This window comes from Plasmodium yoelii (genome assembly GCF_900002385.2).
Source record: "Plasmodium yoelii strain 17X genome assembly, chromosome: 9".
Taxonomy (NCBI): domain Eukaryota; phylum Apicomplexa; class Aconoidasida; order Haemosporida; family Plasmodiidae; genus Plasmodium; species Plasmodium yoelii.
This window is the reverse complement of record NC_036181.2, coordinates 1,411,172-1,438,171: the sequence shown is the minus strand read 5'-3', so window position 1 is coordinate 1,438,171 and position 27,000 is coordinate 1,411,172. Positions and strand designations below refer to the sequence as shown.

General features: G+C 22.6%; 7 protein-coding genes across 7 annotated transcripts; 4 read left to right on the top strand and 3 right to left on the bottom strand.

Moving 5' to 3' along the window:
* Positions 1 to 495: 495 nt before the first annotated feature.
* On the bottom strand, positions 496 to 2,961 carry PY17X_0935400 (GTPase-activating protein, putative; the record flags this gene model as incomplete). The annotated part of the gene is made up of 11 exons (XM_022956060.1): positions 496 to 612; positions 740 to 901; positions 1,032 to 1,101; positions 1,221 to 1,317; positions 1,414 to 1,528; positions 1,697 to 1,783; positions 1,886 to 1,967; positions 2,070 to 2,138; positions 2,329 to 2,418; positions 2,563 to 2,668; positions 2,838 to 2,961. 11 exons carry the CDS (start codon positions 2,959 to 2,961, stop codon positions 496 to 498), a joined length of 1,119 nt encoding a protein of 372 aa, XP_022812248.1.
* Positions 2,962 to 4,287: 1,326 nt separating this feature from the next.
* On the bottom strand, positions 4,288 to 6,138 carry PY17X_0935300 (RAP protein, putative; the record flags this gene model as incomplete). The annotated part of the gene is made up of 1 exon (XM_721396.1): positions 4,288 to 6,138. One exon carries the CDS (start codon positions 6,136 to 6,138, stop codon positions 4,288 to 4,290), a length of 1,851 nt encoding a protein of 616 aa, XP_726489.1.
* A 611-nt stretch (positions 6,139 to 6,749) lies between these two features.
* On the top strand, positions 6,750 to 7,961 carry PY17X_0935200 (conserved Plasmodium protein, unknown function; the record flags this gene model as incomplete). The annotated part of the gene is made up of 1 exon (XM_721395.2): positions 6,750 to 7,961. The coding sequence occupies one exon, from the start codon at positions 6,750 to 6,752 to the stop codon at positions 7,959 to 7,961; it is 1,212 nt and encodes a 403-aa protein (XP_726488.2).
* An 802-nt stretch (positions 7,962 to 8,763) lies between these two features.
* Positions 8,764 to 9,720, top strand: PY17X_0935100 (conserved Plasmodium protein, unknown function; the record flags this gene model as incomplete). Its single annotated transcript, XM_721394.2, has 1 exon — positions 8,764 to 9,720. One exon carries the CDS (start codon positions 8,764 to 8,766, stop codon positions 9,718 to 9,720), a length of 957 nt encoding a protein of 318 aa, XP_726487.2.
* Positions 9,721 to 12,332: 2,612 nt separating this feature from the next.
* On the top strand, positions 12,333 to 15,530 carry PY17X_0935000 (serine/threonine-protein kinase Prp4; the record flags this gene model as incomplete). Its single annotated transcript, XM_725786.1, has 9 exons — positions 12,333 to 12,621; positions 12,835 to 13,162; positions 13,284 to 13,512; positions 13,649 to 13,885; positions 14,008 to 14,318; positions 14,412 to 14,518; positions 14,662 to 14,885; positions 14,997 to 15,228; positions 15,364 to 15,530. The coding sequence occupies 9 exons, from the start codon at positions 12,333 to 12,335 to the stop codon at positions 15,528 to 15,530; spliced, it is 2,124 nt and encodes a 707-aa protein (XP_730879.1).
* A 192-nt stretch (positions 15,531 to 15,722) lies between these two features.
* Positions 15,723 to 18,157, bottom strand: PY17X_0934900 (glycerol-3-phosphate dehydrogenase; the record flags this gene model as incomplete). Its single annotated transcript, XM_022956058.1, has 8 exons — positions 15,723 to 15,893; positions 16,041 to 16,193; positions 16,395 to 16,544; positions 16,665 to 16,796; positions 16,940 to 17,110; positions 17,401 to 17,592; positions 17,732 to 17,821; positions 18,014 to 18,157. The coding sequence occupies 8 exons, from the start codon at positions 18,155 to 18,157 to the stop codon at positions 15,723 to 15,725; spliced, it is 1,203 nt and encodes a 400-aa protein (XP_022812247.1).
* Positions 18,158 to 19,475: 1,318 nt separating this feature from the next.
* Positions 19,476 to 26,801, top strand: PY17X_0934800 (conserved protein, unknown function; the record flags this gene model as incomplete). Its single annotated transcript, XM_022956057.1, has 1 exon — positions 19,476 to 26,801. One exon carries the CDS (start codon positions 19,476 to 19,478, stop codon positions 26,799 to 26,801), a length of 7,326 nt encoding a protein of 2,441 aa, XP_022812246.1.
* Positions 26,802 to 27,000: the final 199 nt, after the last annotated feature.

Genomic DNA, 27,000 nt, shown 5'->3' with positions numbered 1-27,000 from the left:
AATTTAATTAATAATTTTGAAAACTTAAAACAATATTTAAACACTAAGCGTCATATGTCTTTATTTTTTAACATGTTTTCTATGAGTTATGTGTTTCTATGAGTTATGTGTTTCTATGAGTTATGTGTTTCTATGAGTTATGTTTTCTTTTGTGTTGGTGTTTTAAAAATATATATGTCAAAGTCAATAATAGACAATCCAGTTTATTAAACTAGACTCAACGATACATTTAAAAAAATATTAAAGCTAAAAAATTATTTAAAAATATTAAATAATTTCATTTTTACAAAATAAGTTGATTTTATTAAGAATGCTATTTAAAAATTAAATAATCATCGAATATTTGTTTTTTCCATTGTCACATCGAGATATTTTTTCATTAAACAAACGAAAATATTTATAACTTAAAAAATTATAATATAAAAAAAATAAAACGACAAAAAAAAACAAATAAAAATCGGTACAAACATATATACATAGGAATAAATATGAATTTTAAGGGACAGTTCTCTTAATAATATCATCAGCTTTCATCCTTAATTTTTTGATTTTTTTTTTTTTTAATGACCCTATTTCCTTGAAAGCGGTATGCATTAATTTATCAGATTCCACCTGCACAAAATATTTCAAAAAAAAATAAAAATAGTTTGTGTTTTTACAACTAATTAATCAGTTAGTGTAACTGGAGAAAATATTTATATATGTTATCCATGCTTTTTCATTATTTGCATATTCTTACCATATTTTTAGTAGATTCTTTGAATAAATATAAGATGGATTCTAATGAATTTGATTTAATTAACTTTTCTTGGTTCATTTTAAATAGAGCTAAAACAATTCGGAAAAGTATTTTATCACCCTCATAGAATAGGCAATCCCAAATTCGTAAGGTGGTTGTAATCTAAAAAAGGGATTCACATTTAATTATATATAACAAAAATGACATTACATAGGTATATATATATGCACACAGCTGCTTAATATTATTATATTATAATTTTTTATTTTCATTTTCATTTTCAAATGCTAACCGGAAAGGCTGTGCAAAATAAGCACAAGAGCCACTCAGAGCATATCCAAGATACATCAACATCAAATTCTCTGTGATAAGAAATAAAATTATAAAAATGAAGTAATATTTATATATATCTAATTAATTATATTTTTCTCGATATAGAAAATCATTTAAAACAACACTAATATGTGAATATATGACATACTTCATATGCATGTAGATATTCGGAAATTTTATTTTAATTAATTCTTCTATAACAATAATATCTCTTCGTAATCCTCTCATTTCATGATTATAATAATCTAAGCGGAAATAAAAAATATATATATATATATATATATATAAATATAATAACTGTATGGATATATATGTGTCGATATATCTCTCTATATACTAACCACTAATGTTTATTTTTTTGTGTGAATAATCTGAATCAATTAATTGGACAATAGACCAAAATGCTAGTTCTTCTTTTAAAAATAATAAAGTAATAGCCGCGATAAAATTCATACTCTGAAATTGATAGGAACAAATTATAATTTTATAAAATCAAAAAAATAAATAAAAAACTAAAGGGATTATTATAATTACATATGTGTACATAGGTTACCATATTTCAATTATACATAACTACAAATCATATAAAAACAATAAATTATGCAGATACTCAAATATAATAACCTGGCAATAATTAATTTTGGGCTTATATATGGCAAATGCCCGTAACACATTCCTCAGTTTAGTTAGCCCTTGAGCATTTAATTGATACTGCGAATAAACAAAATACATATACATTTCATGGAAATAGATATATTATAAATAATTAGAAAAATATATATTTTTATAAAACTAATTCAAAAATATCCATACATTTTTATTATGTGGAAAAGTCCGAAGCATGTCCAATTCAATCTGGCTAAGAACTTTCGGTTCGATTTCACTATTTAAGCATCTATAAAAAGGATAAAATATTATGAAAATTTATATAATGTTTGCACATAGTCATTCATATATCCAAATAAAACATATTTTCATTATTTTTTTTTAATATTACCTTTCGTATATTGTTGGGTACTTTGTATATAAAACCACACTACCCAAAAGGTAAGGCCATATATTCATTCTATATGCACAACAAAAATATGATATAAAATATATTGGTGATAATCGTAAAAATGTTACGAACATAAAAAAGTGCATAAAATAAAATTTAATGTCTATAGATGTATATTTTGGTCAATATTTATATCTGTATAATCTATTTTTGTTTAATATTGACATTTTTTTTTCTAAATTAAGTTGGTTAAGTATACCTAAATTTATCGGGGATCCCTTTTCGAATTAGTTTTTTTAGATAGTAATTTTTTTTTATATCTCTCTTAACTGTAAAATATTGTTGCCATCTGCACAAGAAATTAATGATTAACATTTTTATAAATAATATATATTCTCTAAAATAAATCCTCATACACATACATATGCGAAAATATGTATATATAGGTATGTAATATATTTTTTGACGTTTTATATATAAAAAAGTGTAGTACTTTTTTTCAATTTTCCTCTTTCTCTTTTCTAGTGCTTCCTTATCAATATCTTCCACAGAAATTGCTTCTCTACTTTTCTCAAATCCATAATGATCATATTCATCATCTGAAAATATAATTATAAATATAAATGATGGTACCATATATTTTTCTATTTCATCTAAACATGTATAAAAATGTATAAACCGTGTTTAAACGCTTCCAACCAAATTATGGCGTTGTATACAACTATAACATAATGCATTTTTTTAATTTTTTTTTGTTTAATATTATACCACTAATGGAAGCTAAACATTTATTTGATTCAGGGTTTTCATTCGAAAAAGTGTTATCTGAATCAAAATTATGGTTCTTATTTAATTTAATCTTGTTTTTTTCTTTGAAGAAATTTATTCTCATTTTTTAAAAATTACACTCCTTTAAAAATCATTTTCAACATGTTAAAACCTTTATACATGTTATTATGTTTTATATAGTTATATATATTTTTTAATAATATATATACTTTCTTACATATTTATATGTTATAAGAAAATTTCATATAAAATATGTTTTATATCTATGAAAGTGCCTATAAAGATTTATACACCTAATCACAATGCCATATTTATTATAATATATTTAATTAATAGTCCACCAAAGGAAATTATACTTTTAAAATTAACACTACTGTTTTTTTCGGGATTTTTCTATAGCAATAATGATATACCATTTGAAACGTATTGTTTAAAAAAATTCTTATAAAACATATTCTAAAAGTAATTTTTTGTTAACAATTTTATTATTACAAAAAAGTTAAAATAAACTAAATATACTATTTATTTATTACTTAAATTCTTTACCCATTCTTATACAATTAATACATGTATATAATATATAAATTAATGCAATTTTCAGAGAACATTCCCATTTCGATTTTTACTGCATAATTCACCCTCTCGTTTGATATTAATTGAATATCCATATAAAACATATTTGTGCATTCGTTGAATACTTTACATAATTATGAAAGGTACTAATATAATGTTTTGTAAGTATTATAAAATTAATAAGTATGTATTTTAAACATTGAAAGGCTAAAAACAAAAAAACACATAATTTGTTATTTTCCGTTAGTAATAATATAAAAGGAAAAAACCACGAAAATAGGTATAATGTTATAAAAAAAAGTATTATTCCTTTTTTCTTTTAAGTATATGTTACATATACAAGGAGGTGGAATGAATAATGTACATGTATATATAGATATATATATTTATATATGTATAAGATAGACCTATTCTTATATCCATTTATATTTATTCCACTAAAGCCTGTAATATTTTAGAACAATTCAACAGAATTAGCTACTTATACTTATTAGTAAATAAACATTAACGCAGTTTCGATGATATATTTTTTAAAATAATATTTATAAATATTCTATGTGAACAAAAAATCAAATAATAAATTATACAAAAGTAAAGAAATTTTGAATTCGTAATAATAATAAAATGAACTTATAAATTGAAAAAAATAAAGGCTTACACACATGTGTAAGTATGGAATATGCCACTAAAATAAAATACAAACATTGAAAAATAGGTACATTAAATATATGGATTTTCAACTTGAGAATAGTAACTGATTAGTTGATACAGCTTTGGACGGAAATTAATATTGTCCTCTCAGTTAGATATACCCAAAAACTGTTTCCTTATTTTTCCATTAATATGCTTATTATTTTTAATATTGCATCTCTGATACAGGTGTGTAGTTATAAAAATAGTTTGATATATGGACGTTTTTGTTTTTTTTATGATACCAATTAATATAAGGGAGACTCCACCCTTCAAATTGGTCATCAAAATTTCTTCGATCTCTTAAAGAATAATATCTATTCATACGTATATATTCAAATCTTGTTCTTCTTGCTTTCATTCTTGAAAATTGATAATAATGTATTTTAGCTATTTTATAATTCATAGATTTAATAATATCTAATTGTAATAACTTTTCTGAAGTTAAATCAATTGTTTTAACATAATAATGATGATAAGAAAAACATAACCATACAAGTCTTTTATCTTTTTCTAATATGTCGAATATTATTCCGCTTTTATATACATTTTTAATATGTGGAATTCGAAGTTTTTTTAAATGCCATGATACTTTTTCATTAAATTTTCTTTCCTTTATTTTTTTTTCTCCAACATCTAATATATATATATTTTTTAATATTTTTTTTACATATTTCGGTAAACTATCATAAAAATTTCTTTTTTTATATCTTAAATAGCTCCTTATTATACAAATATTTGTGTGCATATTTTTATTTTCTTTTGTTTTATTTAGTAATAAATTTATGTCAGTCTCATTTTTTAAATCATTACAAAGTTTTAAAAGCAGTTTATAAATAACAAACCAGTTTATATAATCTTCTCCAAGAATAAAATAAGAATATATAAGTTTCGTGCAATCTACACTAGTTAAATCCAACTTTATTTTTACTTCATGTGGAATTTTTTCTACATTTTTATCACTGTCCATATTATTTTCGTCATTTTCACCATTTTCATCATTTTCTTCCACATCCAGCACGTCATATAACTCATCATTCATCTTATTCAATAACATATAATCCATTCTAGACAACAGGCTCAGGTAAAACAACGAATTAACCAAAAGGTCTTTATTTAAGTTATTTTTTTTTTTAATAGATTCTATAATTTTATCAACTATAATATGATTTTTATATTTTTGATTATATAAAGTTTTTAAAATAAGAAGTATTTCTTCGTTATTATCTATAAGTTTATCTTCATCAGGATTTATTTCATAACAATTATTTAATATATCGAATAAAATCAAAAATAGTTCATCATTCATAACCTTTACATGATTATATACTTCAAAAATTGTAAAAATTAAATTTTTATTATCATAATTTTTTTTTAATTTTTTCAATAATATAATTAACTTTTCACTTAATAAAGATAAAATATGAAAGTCAACTATTTTTTTATAAAACATTGCCATGATATACACTAATACATTTTTTATTTCATTTTCAATATCATGCATTGGTCTACCAATGCTACTTATGTTGCAATTATTCTCTTTGATATATTTTATGGCATTATCTATATTATCAACTTTACTAACTGATTCCCCATTTATATCATTTTCTTTTTCTGATTCCAAACAAATGTGTAAGTAATAATCCATTTTGTTTGTTTTTATATATTTGTTTATTATATCGCACAAACTTTTTTCACATTTAAAAACCTTATTCCATATATTACTTAATTCATATATGTTATTTTTATCACTACATCTTGTTATGCTTAAATCAATTAAATTTGAACTAATTCCGTATTCTTTTTGAATGTATTCTGTTATTTTTTCATTATCGTTTATATTCATTATACATTTTTTCTGTTCTTCAATATCGTCATGCTTCCTTACGTTACTAAACCCTCTTTTGAAAACGTACTGATGCAATATTTTCCCATTGTTTATGAATTTTTTAAAAATTATTTTATCATTTTTTTGGGACCATCTTTTAAATATCACACTTGTGTATGATACTATCATTGTAATCTACAATACTTAAAATAGGGCATCTCATTATCAATTCAAATGTGTGATTATATTTGACATTCATAACGTTATTTTTTACATTATAAATTATTTTTCATGAAACGGGTGATATTTGTATACTTGTTCATATGTTATATCTTTTTCTAATATCGTTATTTATTTTTTTAATTTTTATTTATTTATATCACTCTTTACTGTACATTAACTTGTTAAGCACTTTCTGTAATTCATTATTCGTATATAAGTTTATTTTTATTTCGTTTTAATTTAATGTTACATACTTTAGTTTGCAAAATTGTTTATTTTTTTTATATATTTTTTTTATTTCGTTTTATAGTCTTGGTTTATAATCTTTCTATGTATGAATTTTTTTTTGACCGTAAATTTTTTAAATATAAAATTTTTTTTTTTTCATAAACTATTTTTTTAATCTTTACGTATGTAGATATATACAAATCGCATATTCTCTAGTACAATTTTTTATCGAATTTATTACATTTTTTATAATTTGAAACAATTACACGAATTTTCATTGAATTTCGTGAAATTACGGATATATATTTGCATACACATGCTAATACATAAATCTCTATATATTAATATATATGAGCATAACTTCCATGGAATTTGATCAAACGCAAATTCGACAGCCCTCCGAGAAAATCAATAGTGTGGATTATATTGATAATAATGAGAATAAGAGTGACTTCAATTTGGAGAAGGAAATACATAATATCCTAGTTGTGTTTGGAATGGTCACAGAAATTATACTTTCAGATAACCACCTCTTAGAATATGTAAGCTTCAATGACATATATAAAATATTGCTTTGTATATTTAGAGCTCGTTACGAGGATATATTAAATGGTCTACAAAAAAACACTGTGAAAAATGACGAAAAATATAAAGAGGGGAAAATAGAGAACGAAACCCCAAAAGGGGATGAAAGAGATTTACCACAATATAATGATTCACATAAAAAAAAAATTGAAAATATAAACAAATCTAAAAATAATAAAGTTAATGATATATATGGAGACAATGAATTAGCAAAAGAAATAAAATTAAAATTTTCTCAAATGTTTTATGGTTCACCTGACAAAAAAACAAATGGCAATAGTAATAACAAAAATATTATGCGATTAATACCTATGAATAGTTTAAATTATATTAAATATGCAATAACAGGTTGTATATATTTACATGGGAAAATATCAACCCGAAAATTGTCATTGAGACATATATTAAATAGCCTTGATTTTAATCTCTATATATTAAATAATTACATGAATACAGAAAATAGCTTAACAGCAAATAGTGATTTAAAAACATTAGCTTTTATTATTAATCAATACCAACCTATTGTTAAGGAAAATATTTATAATGAGAAAGAAGAAAGTCTAAAAATGGAAAAAGCTAGTTTATGTGCATCATCTTTTAATATATCAAATAATATATTTAAATACTCTTTATTATTTGAATTAATATTTATAACTAGATCACCATTTATTATTAACAAATTTATATATTCAGTTTTCAATGACATGCTATGTATACCAAATATAAATAATAAATATAATGATATTGTTATTGTTATATCATGTATTTTATTTGTTAACCATTTCTTTTATCATCTTAATCATCACCATAAAATGGCTTCTCCATATTTTAAGTTAATTAAAAAGATGTATATGTCTCAAGTTGAAAAAATTATTAATATTTTTATACTTTTAAATCCAACTACCTATGCATCAGAAATGAAAAATGTTATTTCTTTGGTCAAAGAAATTGCCAACTTATATTCTATTACCTATTGACAAGCACTTATTCCGAATTAATACACACACATATGTCTATCCCCCATTTGAATGAGGCGATATATAACTACCACTAATGCTTATCATTCTTTATTCACTATGAATTCGTTTTTTTTTTGTTTACCTTTGTGTACTTATTCACTCTTACTATTATCCATTATTTTTAGTTTAGCTGTTAAGTATTAGTTTTCCGCATATACTTAAGAATGCCTAATTTGTTTATTTTATTATTTATCAACATATTATTTTGTTACTATTTTTTTTTATTGTGTTTTATTTTTATTTTGTTTTATTTACATTCCTACTTTGCAGTGGTAATAAATTAGACAAAATTAATACACACTTAAGTCACTTATAAAATTAAAAATATTTTGAATTCTTTTCGAATTATTACTCTTACGATTGTTATTGTAGTTTTTTCCTATATAACTATTATTATCTTCACTAAAATTTTATGGGCTTGTTTCTTTATTTCCTTTTATGGATTTTTTTGTTTTGAAAACTCTTTTTAGATATATCTCTTTATAAATTTATCTTTATTTTCTCAGTGCATGCACATAAGCATATTCGCAAAAACTATTATATATTTTTTTTTCATACCCCATAGGATAAGGATATGCAAAAATATAAATAGAAGAAGACAAACAGGGTAATAAATATTATTCAAAATTTTAATAATTTTAATAACTATTGGTATATCAGATGTCCTTCCGCTTTTATTTGTTTTCTTGTATATTTATATCCATATATATACACATGTATATTATGCTTTTTTAACCGCACTTCTTAATAAATTATTTTGATGCATGTTTTTCCAAAAAATATGAAAAATTCGAGTTGTAATAAAAATAAGAAAACTAATGAAAGGCAAAAAGTTTTAGATTTTCCAAATGATCCAAATGAGTTTGAGAAAAGTAGTGATTCAGATAAAGAGATATCGGTTGTTAATAGAACGATAAAATCTAAAATATTTATGTCACTAGATAAAGATATTAAAAATAATAACAAAAATAGCACAAGTAAAAATAAATATGGAAATAATTCCCCAAAATTAATACAAGGGAGTATACAAAAGGCAAAGAAAATTGATGAAGCAGAATTTACAGAAAAGAATAAGACATTACCATCATCAAATAAATTATCATCTTCTCTTTATTTGGCAAAAAAAAGTGAAAAGTCTTTTATACCTAAAAAGAATACTATTATTAACGAATCTGGAATATTAGATACTATAAAAAAATCAGATGATAATTGCTTAGAATCAAAATGTAATATTTATGAGACAAAATCTATTGGGATAAAAAAAGAAACATATAGACATAAAAATAATGGAGAGTTAGAGTATAGTGAAAATAATGCACATCACAAACTTGATAACTCAATAAGCCAATCTAAAATAGATGAATACAACAATGGATCTGATGAGCATTTTACAGAAAATTATTCTTACAACAATTTAACAGAAAATAATAACAGTTACTATTATCCCCTAAAAGATTATAAAATATCTCATCAATCAAATGATAATAATTACATTTATAGTATAAATAAAAATTGCGTATTAAAAAATGAACCAAATAATGATACTAATAGCGAAGTTATCAAATATGGGAAATTTGAACTCGATGAAATAAATAAAGAATTAGAAAAAATTATTGAAGAAGAAAATGATATACACGAAAAATTAATATATCTCACTAATAAAGAACTTGATATAACTTTAAAAGTTAAACAAAAAAATAATGAGAAAAACTTGTAGAAAAGGGACACCCAAAAAGGAACACTATAAATAATATATCAGTAATTTTATTACTCCAAAGTATAAAAGCAATGCACACAAAAGACGAACGAAAAAAGGAATGACCAATAAGGAATAAATAAGTGCATGTGGATATGAAAAGAAAACATAATACGGGGAAAATAACAACTCCCGTATGAGGATTGCTATAAAAATGATACCTCTATTTTAATTATTTTGATTTATTATCATTATTATTATTTTAATGTTGTAAATACGGCTAAAATGTCAATATTCGATTTCTACGTCATGTAAAAATAGCTAGCTATTATGTAGAGAAATTTTTTTGAGCAAAATGGTAGTAAGTGTAAATTTTTGTTGTAATTTGTATTTTATGAATTATTGGGGAGTTAATGTTTTAAAGGGTTTATATTTGTATATATACACTCATTATACTTACTAATTATGAAAATATGATATAAAAGAACTATGTATATGGGATACGCTATGATGTATGCTCATAAATATGCGTGTATAGGAAGATCATAAAGTCTTTTATTTTGACAAATATAGATATAGGATATTTGTTTATCATACCTAAAAGGCTTATTAATATGTTATTTCTTTATTATTTTATATTCTGTGAAAATATACCCATTTTACTCTTAAATTATGTTCATATAAAAAACTATTACAAGAGTACCATATACTAATTCATACCAATAAATTTGTATTGAAAAAAAAAAATAATTAGACGAATAAATAGTTGTTTTTTTTTGTTACTTTATTTTTCTTCGTTTTTTTTTTTTTATTTACTCAAAACTTTTTTACTCATAAGAACCAAACACATTTTATTTTAGTTATTTTTTCAATACATATTTTGTCAACTAACTTTTCACTTTTTTTAAGTAATATTATTTTCAAATTGATAAAAATATATACAAAAAATAAAAAAAATTTATGAAAATATGAAAAATGAATTCCATTATGTGCATATTAAAAGGTAATTATATGTATACGCAATTTACTTTTATTTCATGTATACAAAATTTAACTTGTTTACTAAATAAAAAAGTAATAATAAATTTATTAATTATATATATATATGTTAATAGTCATGCGCTTTAAATATACGATTGGATGATACAATTATGCAAAAATATAAATATATATACAAATCGCATTACAAAAAATATATGGGAATTATAAATTATTCAAATGAATATATATTTACATATAATACATCCAAATTATGCTATATGCTCGCAATTTTTTATTTTTATCTTTTTAATTTTATATTTATTAAAAACAAAAAGTGTATTTTTTTAAGAATAACATATTATAATAAAATAACATTACTACAGAGCATAAAATAGGAAATAAAAAACAGAGAAATGAGGAAATTGTCAAAATATATGGGTTTATAGCGAACAATGATATCATATTTTTTAAGACACTCATTAATAAACAGAAAGTGAAATATTTTACTCATTATGATTTAATTAAAGACCAACAATACTAATTAATTACATATTAAACATAAAATAATAATAATCGAGTTAAAAGAGTCATAGATAGATATAATATATTGTATTTTTTTTCCTTTTTAATTTTTTTATAATATGCATATGTATGTAATTCTGCGAACACCCATACATGCATACATACTTGTGTAATTATTTTCATTGAAATATCCCAAATTTAGTTACATTTAAAATTTATATATTAAGGATAAAAGATGATAAACTAAAGCCACTCCTTTCTTTTTTTTTGAACGAGTAATTTTAAAACCGTTGGGAATATAATTATATATATACATGCATGTAGAGATACTGCTTCGTAGTTGTATATGTACATGCTCCCATATATATACATGTAAAGACGTGTTTATATAAAGAATATTTATATTTTGTATATATGTCTTTTGCATTATTATACCCTTTATGATTTTTGTTATATATATATATATATATATATATATATATATTGATAATACATTCCTATCTATACATTTTTCATATGTTATACATGTTTATGAAGCACATTTGATATATTTTTTTATAAAAATAAAGTCATTGTCGTTGTTTTTATTATCTAAGTTATTACAAAATTGTAGATAAATTATTGGGGATAAAATTATAAAATAAAATACATAAGTATACTCATACTTATGTATATATTATTTTTATATTGAAGAAGATCAGCACTAAAGTAAGGTATTCGTTTTTTATTACACCTTAAGATGCATTTGAAAATATGCAAATATTTGTGAAACATATGAAAAGATAAAAACGAAAACGATTACCCATTCCGTGTGCTTACTCAGGTAGCCACAAATATATTCATCATCATTTTTCAGAAATTGGGCATATTGCATGTATGAATGAGTTTACATATTTATATATCCCAGGAAATTTTATATATTATTTATACGCAATACACCTTTATATAAACAATCATACATTAGCATCCTCATTTATACGTGAATCCAACAAAATATATCTTTACATGTACAATTATAAATATTTTTTTCTTTCCTTAATTCATATTGAATATAAAGTAGATGACAAAATTGGCGACTATATATTGCAAAACAAATTAAATAATAATAAAAGTTAGCAAAATAAAAAAACATGCCTAAAGATAAACGCGGAAGAATATTTTTTAATTCACACGGATCAGATAATGAAAGGGATAATTCTAAGCGCTCAAAAAGTGGCCACAAATCTAACTATTCAGAGATAAGTCCCCATAATGGTTCAAATAAAAAAAAAAATTATGAAAAAGAAAAAAGTAAAGATAAATTAAAAAATGATAATACGAAAACTTCTAAAGAAAATATAAACTCATTTAGTTCTCCTAATTCTACTAGTAGCATTTCGGATTTGAACAACCTTGATTTCGATTTATCCAATGGATCATGTAAGTTTATTCTATTCGATCAAATCCTTTACTTCTCCCATTTCATCAATATTATATTTACATTTTCTTTAATAATATACATATTTTTCAACTTTGAGAGAGATGCATGTAAAATATGCTTGTTTGTGCCACTATTTTTCTGCTATTATTTCATTATGAACAATTTATTTCGACACTTAATAAATCTAATATATATATGATTTTTTTTTATAGCTTCGAATAGTGAAAATGAATTTAAAATTCTTAAGGAAAAAGAAAATGAAGACAAATTTTTAGAAGAAAGACGCAAGAAAAGAGAAGCAATAAAAGAAAGACTGAAAAATATGATGAGCGAAAATAATGACAACAATAAAGAAACTGATGTTAGCACAAATAAACAACATACTGTTTCAAATAATAATGATAAAGAAAATGAAATTAGTATTAATTCAAATGCAAAAATAAATGAAAAATGTGAGAACACTTTCACAACTTGCAAAAAAAATGATATGTCAGAAAGTTTAAGTGAAATGCCATCTATGCTAGATGATATTGAACAAAAGTATGTTTTACTTTAAATTTAATGAACGCAAATTTGTTATAAATAAGAATATACATTTATGCATACTATAAATGGTTATATATATATTTTTTTTTTTTTTGTGTTTTTTTTCTTATTTTAGTGAAGCAGCTTGTATATTTGCTCCCAACAATGAAGTTATCGAAGAGACATGCTCTTCTTTATCTTCTGATCATGAAATAATTGATGACAAAGTTCCTAATGAAAAAAATGAAACAATGAAAGAATCTAATGATTTATATACTGATTTAAAAAAAAAAATTAATGAAGAAAAAATAAAAATTCGAAATTTTATAATTAAGCAAAAGGAATTACATGAAAGAAATAAAATGGTAGATAAATTTTCATAATTTTTTTATAAATAATATTTATGTATTTGTGATGATCTTTCCATTTATTCTATGTGTTACACACTTTTTCATATTATATGAATTCATTTATTTTCGAATTTTGTTTTAATTTTCACAGAATGGTGACGATCCTGCATATATTAATAAGAGAAAAGAAAACAGTGAAATGAATAATAATGAAAGTATAGGCTTTCAAGAGCAAGAAGATGACATTGACAACGAAGATGTCGATATGTTTTCCAGTGAACAAACAAATAAAAAGAGAGCAATCGAAAATATCAGAATAACCGATTATTATTCTGCAAACAATGCAAATTTATCCGATAATTGGAATGACTCCGAAGGGTATTACAAGGTATGTATTGAAATTTCTTCTCTCTCTATATATGTGTGTATATACATGCAATTATGCATTTGTTGTACAAGTATGAATAACCAAGCTTCATTATATATACATTTGTGTTACCTTCTTTTTAGGCCATTGTCGGAGAAGTTATCGATAATAGATATAGTGTTGTATGTGAATTAGTCGGGAAAGGTGTTTTTTCAAATGTTTTAAAATGTTATGACATGACAAATAAAATGCATGTAGCTATTAAAGTTATTCGAGACAATCATATGATGCATAAAGCTGCAGAAAAAGAAATATTTATTTTGAAAAAATTAAATGATTACGATAAAGATAATAAAAAACATATTATTCGCTTATTAAGAAGTGTAAAATATAAAAATCATTTGTGTTTAATTTTTGAATGGATGTGGGGAAATTTACGAATAGCCCTTAAAAAGTACATATAAGAAAATATTAAAAAATATATTATATTAGCATATTTTACATATTAATTTTTCTAATTATATATTTTTTTATCTTTTTTTTTTAGATATGGTAATGGACATGGACTAAATGCGACCGCTGTACATTGTTACACCAAACAATTGTTCATAGCCCTAAGGCATATGCGTAAATGCAGAATAATGCACGCAGATTGTAAGTTAAAAATCCAAAATATATAATTTTCAATATAAAATAATTATAATGTTTATATTATACCCCTAATACATTTTTATACTTATGTATGTACATATTATGTATATTTATTTTATTTTATTCTCACTACCCAATTTTTGCAGTAAAACCAGATAATATACTTATCAATGAAAAATTTAATGCTTTAAAAGTATGTGATCTCGGAAGTGCAAGTGATATATCAGAAAATGAAATAACCTCATACTTAGTTAGCAGATTTTATAGAGCTCCCGAAATTATATTAGGTTTTCGATATGATAGCCAAATTGATGTATGGTCTGCAGCAGCTACTGTTTTTGAATTAGCCACTGGAAAAATATTATTTCCTGTAAGACACACATTAAAAAATAATATAAAAAAATATAACATAATGAATACAAAAAATGTATCCATTTTTTCACAGGTTCTCAAACAGTCTTTATTTTATTATTTTTTTTAGGGTAAATCAAATAACCATATGATAAAATTGATGATGGAATATAAAGGAAAGTTTTCCCACAAAATGATTAAAGGTGGTCAATTTTATTCACAACATTTTAATGAAAATTTAGATTTTATTTATGTTGATAGAGATCACTATACTAAAAAAGAAGTAGTAAGAATTATATCTGATTTGAGGCCTACCAAAAATATAACTTGTGATCTTTTGGAGCACCAATATTGGTTGAAAGGTTATTATAATTTTTATATATGGAAAAGAAAAATCATATACATTATTCATTTATAATTATAAAATAGTGATAATGTAATATTGAATTAATAGCGAAAAAGTATGCACATGCTCAATACTTTATTTTTTTTTTCAGGAAATAGTCCAAAAATGCAATTTTTAAAAAAAAAAATAAAGCAATTAGGAGACTTATTAGAAAAATGTTTGATGCTAGATCCTTCCAAAAGATATACACCAGATCAAGCATTGCAACATCCATATTTAAGAGAGTCAATACATTACTCAAAAATGCAAAATGATTGATATGAATTCCCCCAAAAAATAATAAAAAATCTTTTTTATTGTATCATTTATAATAATATGTGTGTTGATGTCCATTGTATATATATATATTTTCATGCTCACTTCGCTTTTGTTTATACAAACCTTCTTTTTTTTTTTTAATAAAATGAATTAATAATTTATACTATTATTTATTCTACTTTTTTTTAACATTTATTTTCTATATTTAATATGTCTTAATTTTTTCGTTGAAAGAACACTAGTAATACTAGACGGATTTTTATATCCAAATGCTATTTCGTAAATTATACTGAATAATGGAAATTCGCTTTTTAAATCACGATTCTCCAGAATTTTATATATCTCCTTTGATGTGTATACTCCCTATTGTAATAAATATTTTATTATATAAAATGAGGGAAATATAAAAATAAAAAACGTTATAAATATTTATGTAACGTATTATTTCACACTTATGACATTTTTATATATATCATATTTCAATTTTTTTTTCTTTTTTCGCAAAAATACCTGAAGTTTTTGCCCATTTAATAATTCCGATTCAATTTTATCCCATGAGTCTTGGCCATTTCTAAAGGCAAATTCGGTTGCACATTTTACGTTTCGACCTCCTAAACAGGTCGCTATAACATCGGCTACACCACAGCTATCTAAAAAGGTTTCCTTAAAATTGTGAAATAAAAAAATGAATGAAAAAACGTTATAAAAGTTGCTCCATTGGATAATTTATGCATATATATGACTGCTTCATTTTCATTCATATGTGATTAGGATGATAACATTTATATACATTTACATTATGATTATATTAAATTTGGCATTTTATTTATATTTTCTTTTTTCAGTTTTTCATCAATTGCTTACATCTAGAACATTTGGAAAAAATAATTTTGCAAACTTTTTCATTTCCTCCAAACCAATTCTAATAATAGCAGATTTGGTATTATAACTTTTTTTGAATGCCTCTGAAAATCCTACTCCTAAAGCAACAACATTTTTTAATGCTCCGCACATCTTGACATAAAATTTTTTATAAAATTGTAAAATAAATTATATATTTATTATAACAAAATTTGTGTGTTAGGGGATGTATCTTCATGTATATTACATTTATATATGGAATATAGTATTTACCTCGACACCCGATTTGTCCTGTATGCAATTTATTTTAAAATAATTTCGGTCAAATAATTCTCTCCATATTTCTGCAGTTTCTAAATTTTCGAAACCTATTGTAGCTTCGCTAAAACTTTCTGTAGATAATTCCTAGAAAGTAAGAAAAATATAATTCAATCATTCTTTTAGTATAAACTTTATAATATCATATCTGCCAGATTGGAAATAGATATAATTATATATTTATAGTGTTTTTATTTATATTTAAAAAATTGTTTAATACTATAATTTACCGAAGCAATGTTTGACCCAGATAAAACAGAGCATTCAATATTTAGCATGTTTTCTATTATATTTGACAATAACATAGGTTTATAGTCACATATTTTTATTCCTTTCATTAAACTTATAGCCTTTGCGGTGCTTTTAAGATTTTTATTTTTCAAAATTTCGCTTAACGTTGTCTAAAAATAGGAAAATTATAAAAAAGTAGAATCATATCTAAAAACCTATGTTTATAAAAATGGAATACATTTCAATATAATGAAAAATATGATAGCATGATATGATAGAAAAATATGAAATTGTATAAATTATAAAAATATATTGAAATTTTTTACGCATTAAAATGTTAAATATTCGATAGTTATTTATATATTTAAAGAGAGAATCATATGAATAAGCATATGTGATTCACAAATAGAAATAACAAATTTGTTGTAGAATAATATATATTTTTTTTAACTTAAATTACTTCTAAATATTGGTGAGGAACAACAAAAACAAGTAAATCTGCATCTTCAATAACTTTATCGATATCAGGAATAGCCACAATATTATTTGGTAATTTCATCCCTTTCATATATTTTACATTTTCTTTTGTCTTATTTATTATATCACTTAACTTTTCGTTGTCTATAATTTCTTCATTGACATACATTCGTACCTAAGCACAATGCACAGTAAGAGATAAAAAAAAAAAAAAAAATAAAACCAATATTTATAGTGTCTATATTTATGTAATAGTATTTAGTTGAAAACTAAGAGTATATACATATATATATTTTTTTTTTCCCCATTTTTACAATTGGGTGGAAAATGTTCGATCTTTGAGTATTTTCAGATATAATTTTCGAAATGACTGTACCCCAACTTCCGCTACCTATAATAGATACCTTAAGTATGCATAAGAAAAAGGAATTGTTAAAGGGAAAAAACAGATAAATGCATATATATACAAACATATTTCAACGCGATTTATTCATACATAAGAAATTTCATTGTGAATACATGGATTTTTTAACATATGAAATTAAAATGTATAAAATTTGTTACATATAACAGATGAACAAAATATAATATTTTACTTTCAATGGTCCATTGTGCTTAACAGTTGGGGATATAACATTTTTATTTATAGGATTTACTGAACTACCAGAATAGCACAGAACTACATTAATAAAAATGATTGAGTAAAAAATATATCTTATAACCATTTTTTTATAAAACATAACTATATGAGTTGTTGCATATATAATAATTACGTATTTCTCTTATTTTATTTGTTTTATATATTAACTATCAGTATATATATATTTTACACTAATTACAATGCATTAACATAATGTACAATTTTTGTGGAACATTTTTTCCTTTTGCTATTTTATAAATTGTATATTTTTATAAAGATCAATAATATTATTGCATATGCAAAAAGATATTTATAAGTGTTGAGATGAAACAAATAAATTAAAAAAAATGTGCAACATGTTCAATCTGTTTATTTGATATACCTACATTTATAAAAGAGACATAAAATCCTATAATTAATTAGAATAATTCGTTACGTTAAAATTTATAATATATTTATCCATTGAAATTATTGTTAAATTAAAGAGAACAAATTATGTATATATTATTGATTTCAAAAAATATAGAGAATGTGAACAGATAACTGAAAGGTGTGACAATTTTTTCGTATTTATTATTTATTTTACATACTTTATTGTTATTTTATTTTTTGTGTCATATTTTCCTTTTGTAGCTTGTATTTTTGTGAAAATTATCCTCAATTGCCATTATGTGTGCTTTTAATAATATATCTTTAAGTATACATAATTTTGTATAGTGTACAGATTTGTACTAATTTATGATATATTTTTATTACCATCGTTTATATTATATTATGTAAAAAATATATGTATGTTTTTAATCGCTTTGCATTGGACTCTTGATATATTTTTTTTTCCTTTTTTACTTATGATTTATTATTATTTTTTTAATGATATTGGAAAATATTTTTTTTGTATATTTTTTTTGTATATTTTTTTGTATATTTTTTTGTATATTTTTTTCGTATTTTTTTTCGTATTTTTTTTTATATTAATACAAGTGTGTGGTATTTCAAAGTTTTATTTCTTTGGGATGCAAAAAAAGAAGACAATAAATAAAAACGAGTACAAAAATGAAACAAAAGATGAAACAGAGTGATTAAAATAAATTCACAGAATATTGCAAATATATATTTTTTTGTTTTCCTTTTAATTATATTGTTAATCACTTGTCTTTAATTTTTTAATACATACATATAATAATATTTTATTCCGTTTTTAGTTTCTAAATTTTCATGATAATTTTATTAAAATTTGAATAATTCGAATGGATATACATGTTAAAAAAAAATAATAAACTAAGCTTATTTTGTAAAAAATGTTTTTGTCTTTTAAATTTTTTGAAACGGGTAAACAAAAAAAAGTATAAAAGTAATAAAATAAAGGGGGAAAATAAAGCAGAGATACATAAAGAAGCATTACAAAGTGTACAAACAGGATGCAAGAAAAAAATGATAATGAATCAGAAAGTAGTAAAAGCTCTGAAAGCTGTGAAAATAGCAGCTATGAAATTATAAACGAGGAATTGCAAAAACCCAAAGTTAAGGATGATAATATTTTTAATTTAGAAAATAAAAAAAGTAATATTAATTATGATAATGATTTAAATAATAGTGAAGAAAAAATAGAAAAAAATATAACATTGTCAGATAGTTCTATTGCAAGTTCTTCCAAAAGTTCCATACCAGAATCAGAGGAAAATGAATCATTTTCAGTTTATTCTCAGGATTCGTCAAATTCAAGTAAAGAAAATATGCCTAATGAAAATGATAAAACAGAATATGAATATATGAAGAAAAGTATAAGTAAAGAAAGTTTCGAATCGAATGAAGACAAATCTCATGTTTCAAAATTAAGTGTTGAAAAATCAGATTCTTCAAATATAAGTAAAATTAAATCATCTTCCTCAAAAGTAAGTGAATCGAACAAATCTATTGAATCAAAATGTGTGCCACCATTTAGGTTAGAGGATGTTAAATCAATGCAATCTGAATCAAGTATAAATGAATCCAACATAAGAAATTCAAATATCACTGAAATGTTAAAAGATGAAGAAAATTGGGTTAAAAAAGAAAATTGTATAATGCATGAAACAGAAGCAATGGATAAAAACAGTGAATATAATTTAAGTGATAGTTTTAATGTCTCTTTTAAAAGTGAAAATACAGAAAAATTATTCAAATTGGTAAATAATTTATACGAAAATACTCAAAGTGATAATGGATCATCATCAAATTATTCAATAAATTCTTCAATGTCAAATATTTCTAATATTAATAAAGAAGGAAGTTTAGTAAATTTATTTATAGAAAAAATAAAACTAAATAATACTTTAAATAATTTTAATAAATATAAAAATGCATTTTGCGTATCTTATTTTGTATATGAAGATCCTATGGAAATATTCAGTTTATATCAGGGTATCAATTGGTTACCAGAATTAAAAAACAGGTGCACTTCATTAACCCAGATAGAATATATATCATCAAAAAATATTAAAAAAAATCGCTCATCTGCTTATGCTAATTTTTGTCAATCTATAAACTTAATAAATAGAAAAAATGAATATTTAAATATGGAAGATGATAATATTTGTTATGTCTTTATTTCATTAGTTGGGGCAAATTTAGACAATTTTCAAAAGTTACATTATAATAAAATGTCTACTAAAAATATTCCTTTAAAAGGAGATAAACAAAATATTATGAAAAATGAAAAAAACAGTTATATTACTAATAAATTTGATAATTTTAAAAGGGGAACTAACTTAATGAAAAATATTGAATTTGAAATAGATAACAATTCAAATAAGCTAGATGAAACAAAAGAAAACTGGGTTCAAAATGATATTCCAGAATTTAACTCAGAAATCATGAATGAATATAAAAAGGAAATTAGAAAAGTAGACTTAATGGAAAATGGCAAAATAATTATAGAAAAAAAATATGAAGATTATCTACAAATTTTATGCTCTACTATAATTCCAATAAACTTACTAGATACAAAATTTATAAATAAAAAAAATAAAATATATGATAATTATAATATGTATCCTCATTATGTTATTAGAATTATATTAAACAACTATTTGGATTCATTTAAAAAAAATGAAAAAGTAAATTTGTTTCATCTTATCAATAAATATAAAAATGAGTTTACTCCAATTGGTAGAATTCAGCTCATTGCTAATATTAGGAATGAATACTATACACCTGATAATTGTGATTTATTTGATGCATCTAATTTGAATAACATGAGAGATAAAAATGGGCATAAATTAATAAATAAAATATTGAAATATATAAGAATATATAAAATAAATGAAGATAACCAAGAAAATAAAAATAACATGTATCAAAATATAAATAATCTTTATTGTGCAGTAGAAGAATATATAAAAAAAGAAAAACAATTCTTTAATCAACCTATTTCATACATAAAAGAAAATCTTAATAAATTTTACGATGATAAAAAATACACAATGATGGAAAAAAAAATGGTTCGATGCATATTATCAATGTTAGAAGTGTCGGGGAAAAAAGGAAAGTATAACAAATATAATAATCGCGACGGAAAAAATCGCAAACATTTTCGACCAAATGAAATAATTTGTTCCCATATAATAATTTATGTCCATTCTTTGTCAAATATAACAATAAAATTGAGCACGTTGAAGGATTTCATTTCTGGGAACAATTTTTACTTATTAATATTTTGGAACGAAGAAATAATAGAAGAAAACAATATTGATAAATTAAAATTTAGAAATTCAAGAATTTTAAAATTAAATTCTGAAGATCAAATTGGAGTGGATTCAGTTTGTCTAGATCAGGAATACAAGGGTTTTGACAAACAGGCAACTCGAGATTATTCTAATATATACAGAAATAGTAACATAGTAAATATAAATTTGGCTTTTAATGGTTATATAATATTGCCATATAATCACAATTTGAAATATCCTGAAATAAATATTATACTATTTCACAATGACATACCTATATTAGATTTACCCGAAAATATTAAACTTAATAATTTATTTTTAAATAATGGGAATCAGATAAATAGGTCTCTTAAAATATATACACCTTATAATGAGCAGAATAAAAAATATTTTGCTATGGATAATTTTTGCCCACAAATTAAATTGTCTTTTTATACCCATCCAAATAATACCAATTTATGTAGTTCATCGAAATACAAATCATTATATAAAAATACAATGAATTGTGACATAAACGATAACACATATGCTTCTTATTCTGCTCCTAAATTTAATAAAAATGGACAAATTTATATATTTTTTGATGATATTATTGATAATTATGCCGCTAATTATATTTTTAAAAATGATTCTATATTGAAAACTGGGAAAGATAGTTTCTTTATACCTATTATTCATGAAACCAAAAAAGCAACCATTTTGTGCCCCCCAAATAAAAATTCGATAGAAAAAAAAAAACAGATAGTTCAATTTTCGAAACAAAAAACAAAAGAATATAGTAACAGAATTAATGATAAAGATTATTTAAATATAGTAAAACGAAATGACATACATAATTTTTATGAGCGTAATGGAGACATACATATGTATGATCAAGACAACTATAACAAATATGTGCGTTCAATAAAAAATAATATTATAGATTTCGTAATAGCAGAAGGAGAGGGGTTACAAGGTGGAGAAATAAATGAGTGGCTTTCATTCTATGTATATACAAAAAATCATAAAAAGAATAATGTTTATAGTGGAGAAAATCTTAAAATCCGATTACAAGTAGAACCTGTTGGACATCTAAAATCAGAATACGAAATAGATAAATATAAAAATAACGAATTTGATAAATATATTGATAATCAAAATAATTCAGAGAACATAAATTGTTATAAATGCAAAAATAAATTAGCTGGAGTTGATCATTTTTGCTATAAATCATTTAATGAGATAAACGAAACTATTGAGTATAATGTTGAAGATTTAAAAAATGGTATTTATAAAATTTTATATAAAATAAGTAAAACTGGAACAAAGAAGTTACATATATATTGTGATGGAATAAATATTATCGGATCTCCTTTTGATATTAAAATATTTCATTCAAAATCTCATTCGAAATTTACTAAAATATTAGGAACAGGAGCTACACGATGCTTAGCTACTCCATTACTCGATTTGGAAACACATTTTGTGAATAATGATAATTTGGAATATAATGAATTAAATGACCATGATCTTAATTTAAGTCATAAAAAGAATGCAAAAGTTGACCATAATATATTGCAACTAAAATTATTTGATCAAAAGATATCAGAAATGGAAGCAAAAAATTCAGAATCTCCAAAAAAACGATCAGTTTCCCCGAATTTAAAAGAAACCAATGTGAATGACGAAAAAGAGAAACACAAAAAGACAATCGTAAATGATGAAGAAAATGAGGAAAAGAAAAAAGAAAAAGTTAATGAGAAAACTGAACGAACTAATGATGAACATAATGATGAAAAATTTTACGAAATTACTGTTATTAATAAAGAGGCATTTCCAAACCCTGATATTAATAAAAAAAATGAAGAAAAGGATGAAACCAAATTGTCTTATCTTTCTGAACATGGTAATATGGTGAAAAATAATGAAAATATAATGATGAATAATAATATTATAAATATAAATACAGCAAATAAAGAAAAATATAAAAATTTGATGAAAAAAATGGAAATTGTGAACTCTTTTACTATAATCTTAAGTGACATCTATGGACAAAGAATACGAATCGGTAACGATAATGTTAAAGTAGTTGGTAAAAAAGGGGCTCATATTAAAAATGTTATTGACAATAATGATGGAAGTTATAAAATAGAATATGTAAGTTATTTTAAGGGAGAAAATGAAGAAACGTATATGAACACAAATAGCAATGTAAAAACAACTGAAGATATTAATGGTAGTTCTTCATTTGAAAATAAATATCGAAAAATACAAAATATAAACCCAGAAAATGTTATAGAATTTTATAATGAATATTTATTTCAAGAAAAAAAATATTATGATAATATCATAATAAAGGAGTTTGAAAATCAGTTTAATAATATCCCCATATATTGTCAAATACATATATATGTAAATGAGGTAGAAATATTTGGTTCACCAATTAAACCCATATTTATGAACATTCATAATATAATTCAGTTTTATAATTTATATGATCAATTTACTTACTCTGGTTTATTACTCAAAAATTTCGAATATTTATTACGAACAAATAATTACAAAAAATGCATGAACATGCTATCTAAATTTTATGGAAACTTTTTGGATGAATACAAATTGGGTTCAAACAATAGAAATTGCGATGTGCACATGAATAATTTTTTTCCTCTCAAACATCAACAAAATCAGAATACAATGTTTTCCTATGAAAATATAGGAAATGAATCATTCTTTTTTAAAATACCATTGAATATTTTAGATTTTAAAAAGAATGGATTAATAAATGATGGTTTATTAACAGGAAAACCGATCTGGAATTTGGAGGCAAATAAGTGTAAAGAGGAATTATGTGAAAATATAGAAAAATTCAAAAAAGTAGACAATGATATCTATAATATGAAAAATGGAAAATTATGGGGAGATAAATATAATGACAATATTAGCACAGAAACTGAGTCATATTTCATAAATGAGTGGCTATATATGTATTTGCAGAAAATGGAATTAGACAAAGTCGATAAAAAACAAAGCTTTAGCCTGAACTTGGCATATTCATTAAGCAATATCATATTGCATCATTTAGTTTATATGAAAAAATATAAATATTTTATAAATTGCAAGTTATATGAACATGATCTAATCCAAAATAATATATTAGACCAATTTAAAAAATTACTAGAAGAAGAATATAATAAAATGTTTGCTTATCAAACTAGTAATATTATAAATTATTGCAAACAAATAGGAAATGTGAAATTTAAAAGTCTTGAAGAATTAATAAAAGTATATAAAAATATATCATATGAATTAAAAAAATTAAATAAAACTGATTTAGCAAATGATTTTGATAAATGTTGTGAGAATATGTGTGAAGAGTTGTATTTAAAAAATATCGAAGCAAATTTAAAAAGAAAAGAAATAATGTTAAATAAATATGAAGATATAATCAATGAAAAAATAGAAAAAATAAATAAAATCAAATCAGAGCTAGAGAAATATAAAGAAATAAATAATAATAGTACGAATGTTGAAAAAGTATTAAATATATGCAATGTAAAAGTTAATAAAGCAATTCAAACTTACGATTATTTGTCTTATAAAAATGGATTTTTAAATGGTCTAATAAAATCTAGAGAAGAAAATGAAAATAATAAAAGTGACAATGCTAATTACAAACAGGGTTATTCGAAAAGCTTGGAAAAAAATATTTCAACTATGGTGAGAGAACATTGGAAAAATTCATCCCCTTATGACAAGTTCACTTCTATTAAAAATGTATTAAAGAGCTGCCCAAGACTAAAAACAACTTTGGAAGAAACATTTAACTATTATAGTTGTAGTAATAATAAAAAAAATAATAAAATGAAAGATTTTCAAATTAAAAAAATCCAAGAAATAAAAATTATAGAAAATTTAGACAATTTAAAAAAAATTGAATTAAATGAAGATAATGTACTTGTACAAAATGAACTATTAAATACTTCATATTTAACATATAATGCATACATATTATTAATAGCTGATCTTAATTGTAGTAAATATTTTATAAAAGACGTAGACAATGTTTTATGGTTATTTGAAAAATTTTCAGTACAACATAATAGTTATAAAAATTTAAATAATCCATATAAATTAATGCGAGTTATCCCAAAGTATTTATTTATTCCATTAATTAGAGAATTGGCTTATTTAAATATGTTATATATTATTTCTGAATTTGTTATAATAAATGATGAAGATCAAGATATATATTTAAAAATTAACCACCCATCTAGACTATCATCATTTTATCATTTTATTAAACATTCATTTATCGATTTTTATGAAAACTTAAGTTCTCAACAAAATTTCCAAAATTTTAAAGAAGACCTTATAGAACCATATGATCAACAAGATGTAAAAAATCAAAATGAAAAAAATGATACTGCACAAATACATATAAATCTTCACGAGTTTGAAACATATTTTAATAATGAATTACCATTAGTTGTTAAGCATAAAAATTTTGAAAAAACATTCCCGTTACTTTTTGAATATTATGCAAAATTTTCGATTTCTAGGGATTCGAAAAAAGAACCTAATTCTTCTCAAAATGATGTTCATTCATCGAAAAACACATCTACTAACCATAATAAAAATAATAACGATAATAGTATCAATACCAATGATCAAATCAACATGCAAACAAAAGATAATTCAGAAAATAATAATAAATTTGTCTCAGTTGCTATGTTTATACGATTTTTACGAGAATTTGGTATAATTCCTCATTTTTTTAGCAATAATGTTGCAATAAAAATTTTAAACTCTTTTATGAAAGACAAAAAAAAATTAGATTATAATGATTTTTCTCATGCTATTATTTTATCTATTTGTGAATGCGTTAAAAAAAATATCCTTGCTCAATATAATATGCTGAAAATGAATAAACAGCTTGACTCAAAAATTGAGACTGAAAAAATTTTTAATCAAAATTATATTTCCTATGAAACAAAGGAGTTGGTTTATCTTTTTGGATTATCCGATCTTCGCATTGTAAAATCGAAGATAAATTCTTGAATATATTTACACACATTTTTTTAATTTATTTATATCATATATTATAGATTTTTTTTCATGTATATATATGTACCTATATATGCATATGCATGTATGTACAATTTTTTTTTGTATTTTTTTTATCCTTTTCCCAATACAACATTTTTTTATATGAATAAGTGCTACATAGCGAAAATTATTTTTGCTTCGTTTTAATGAA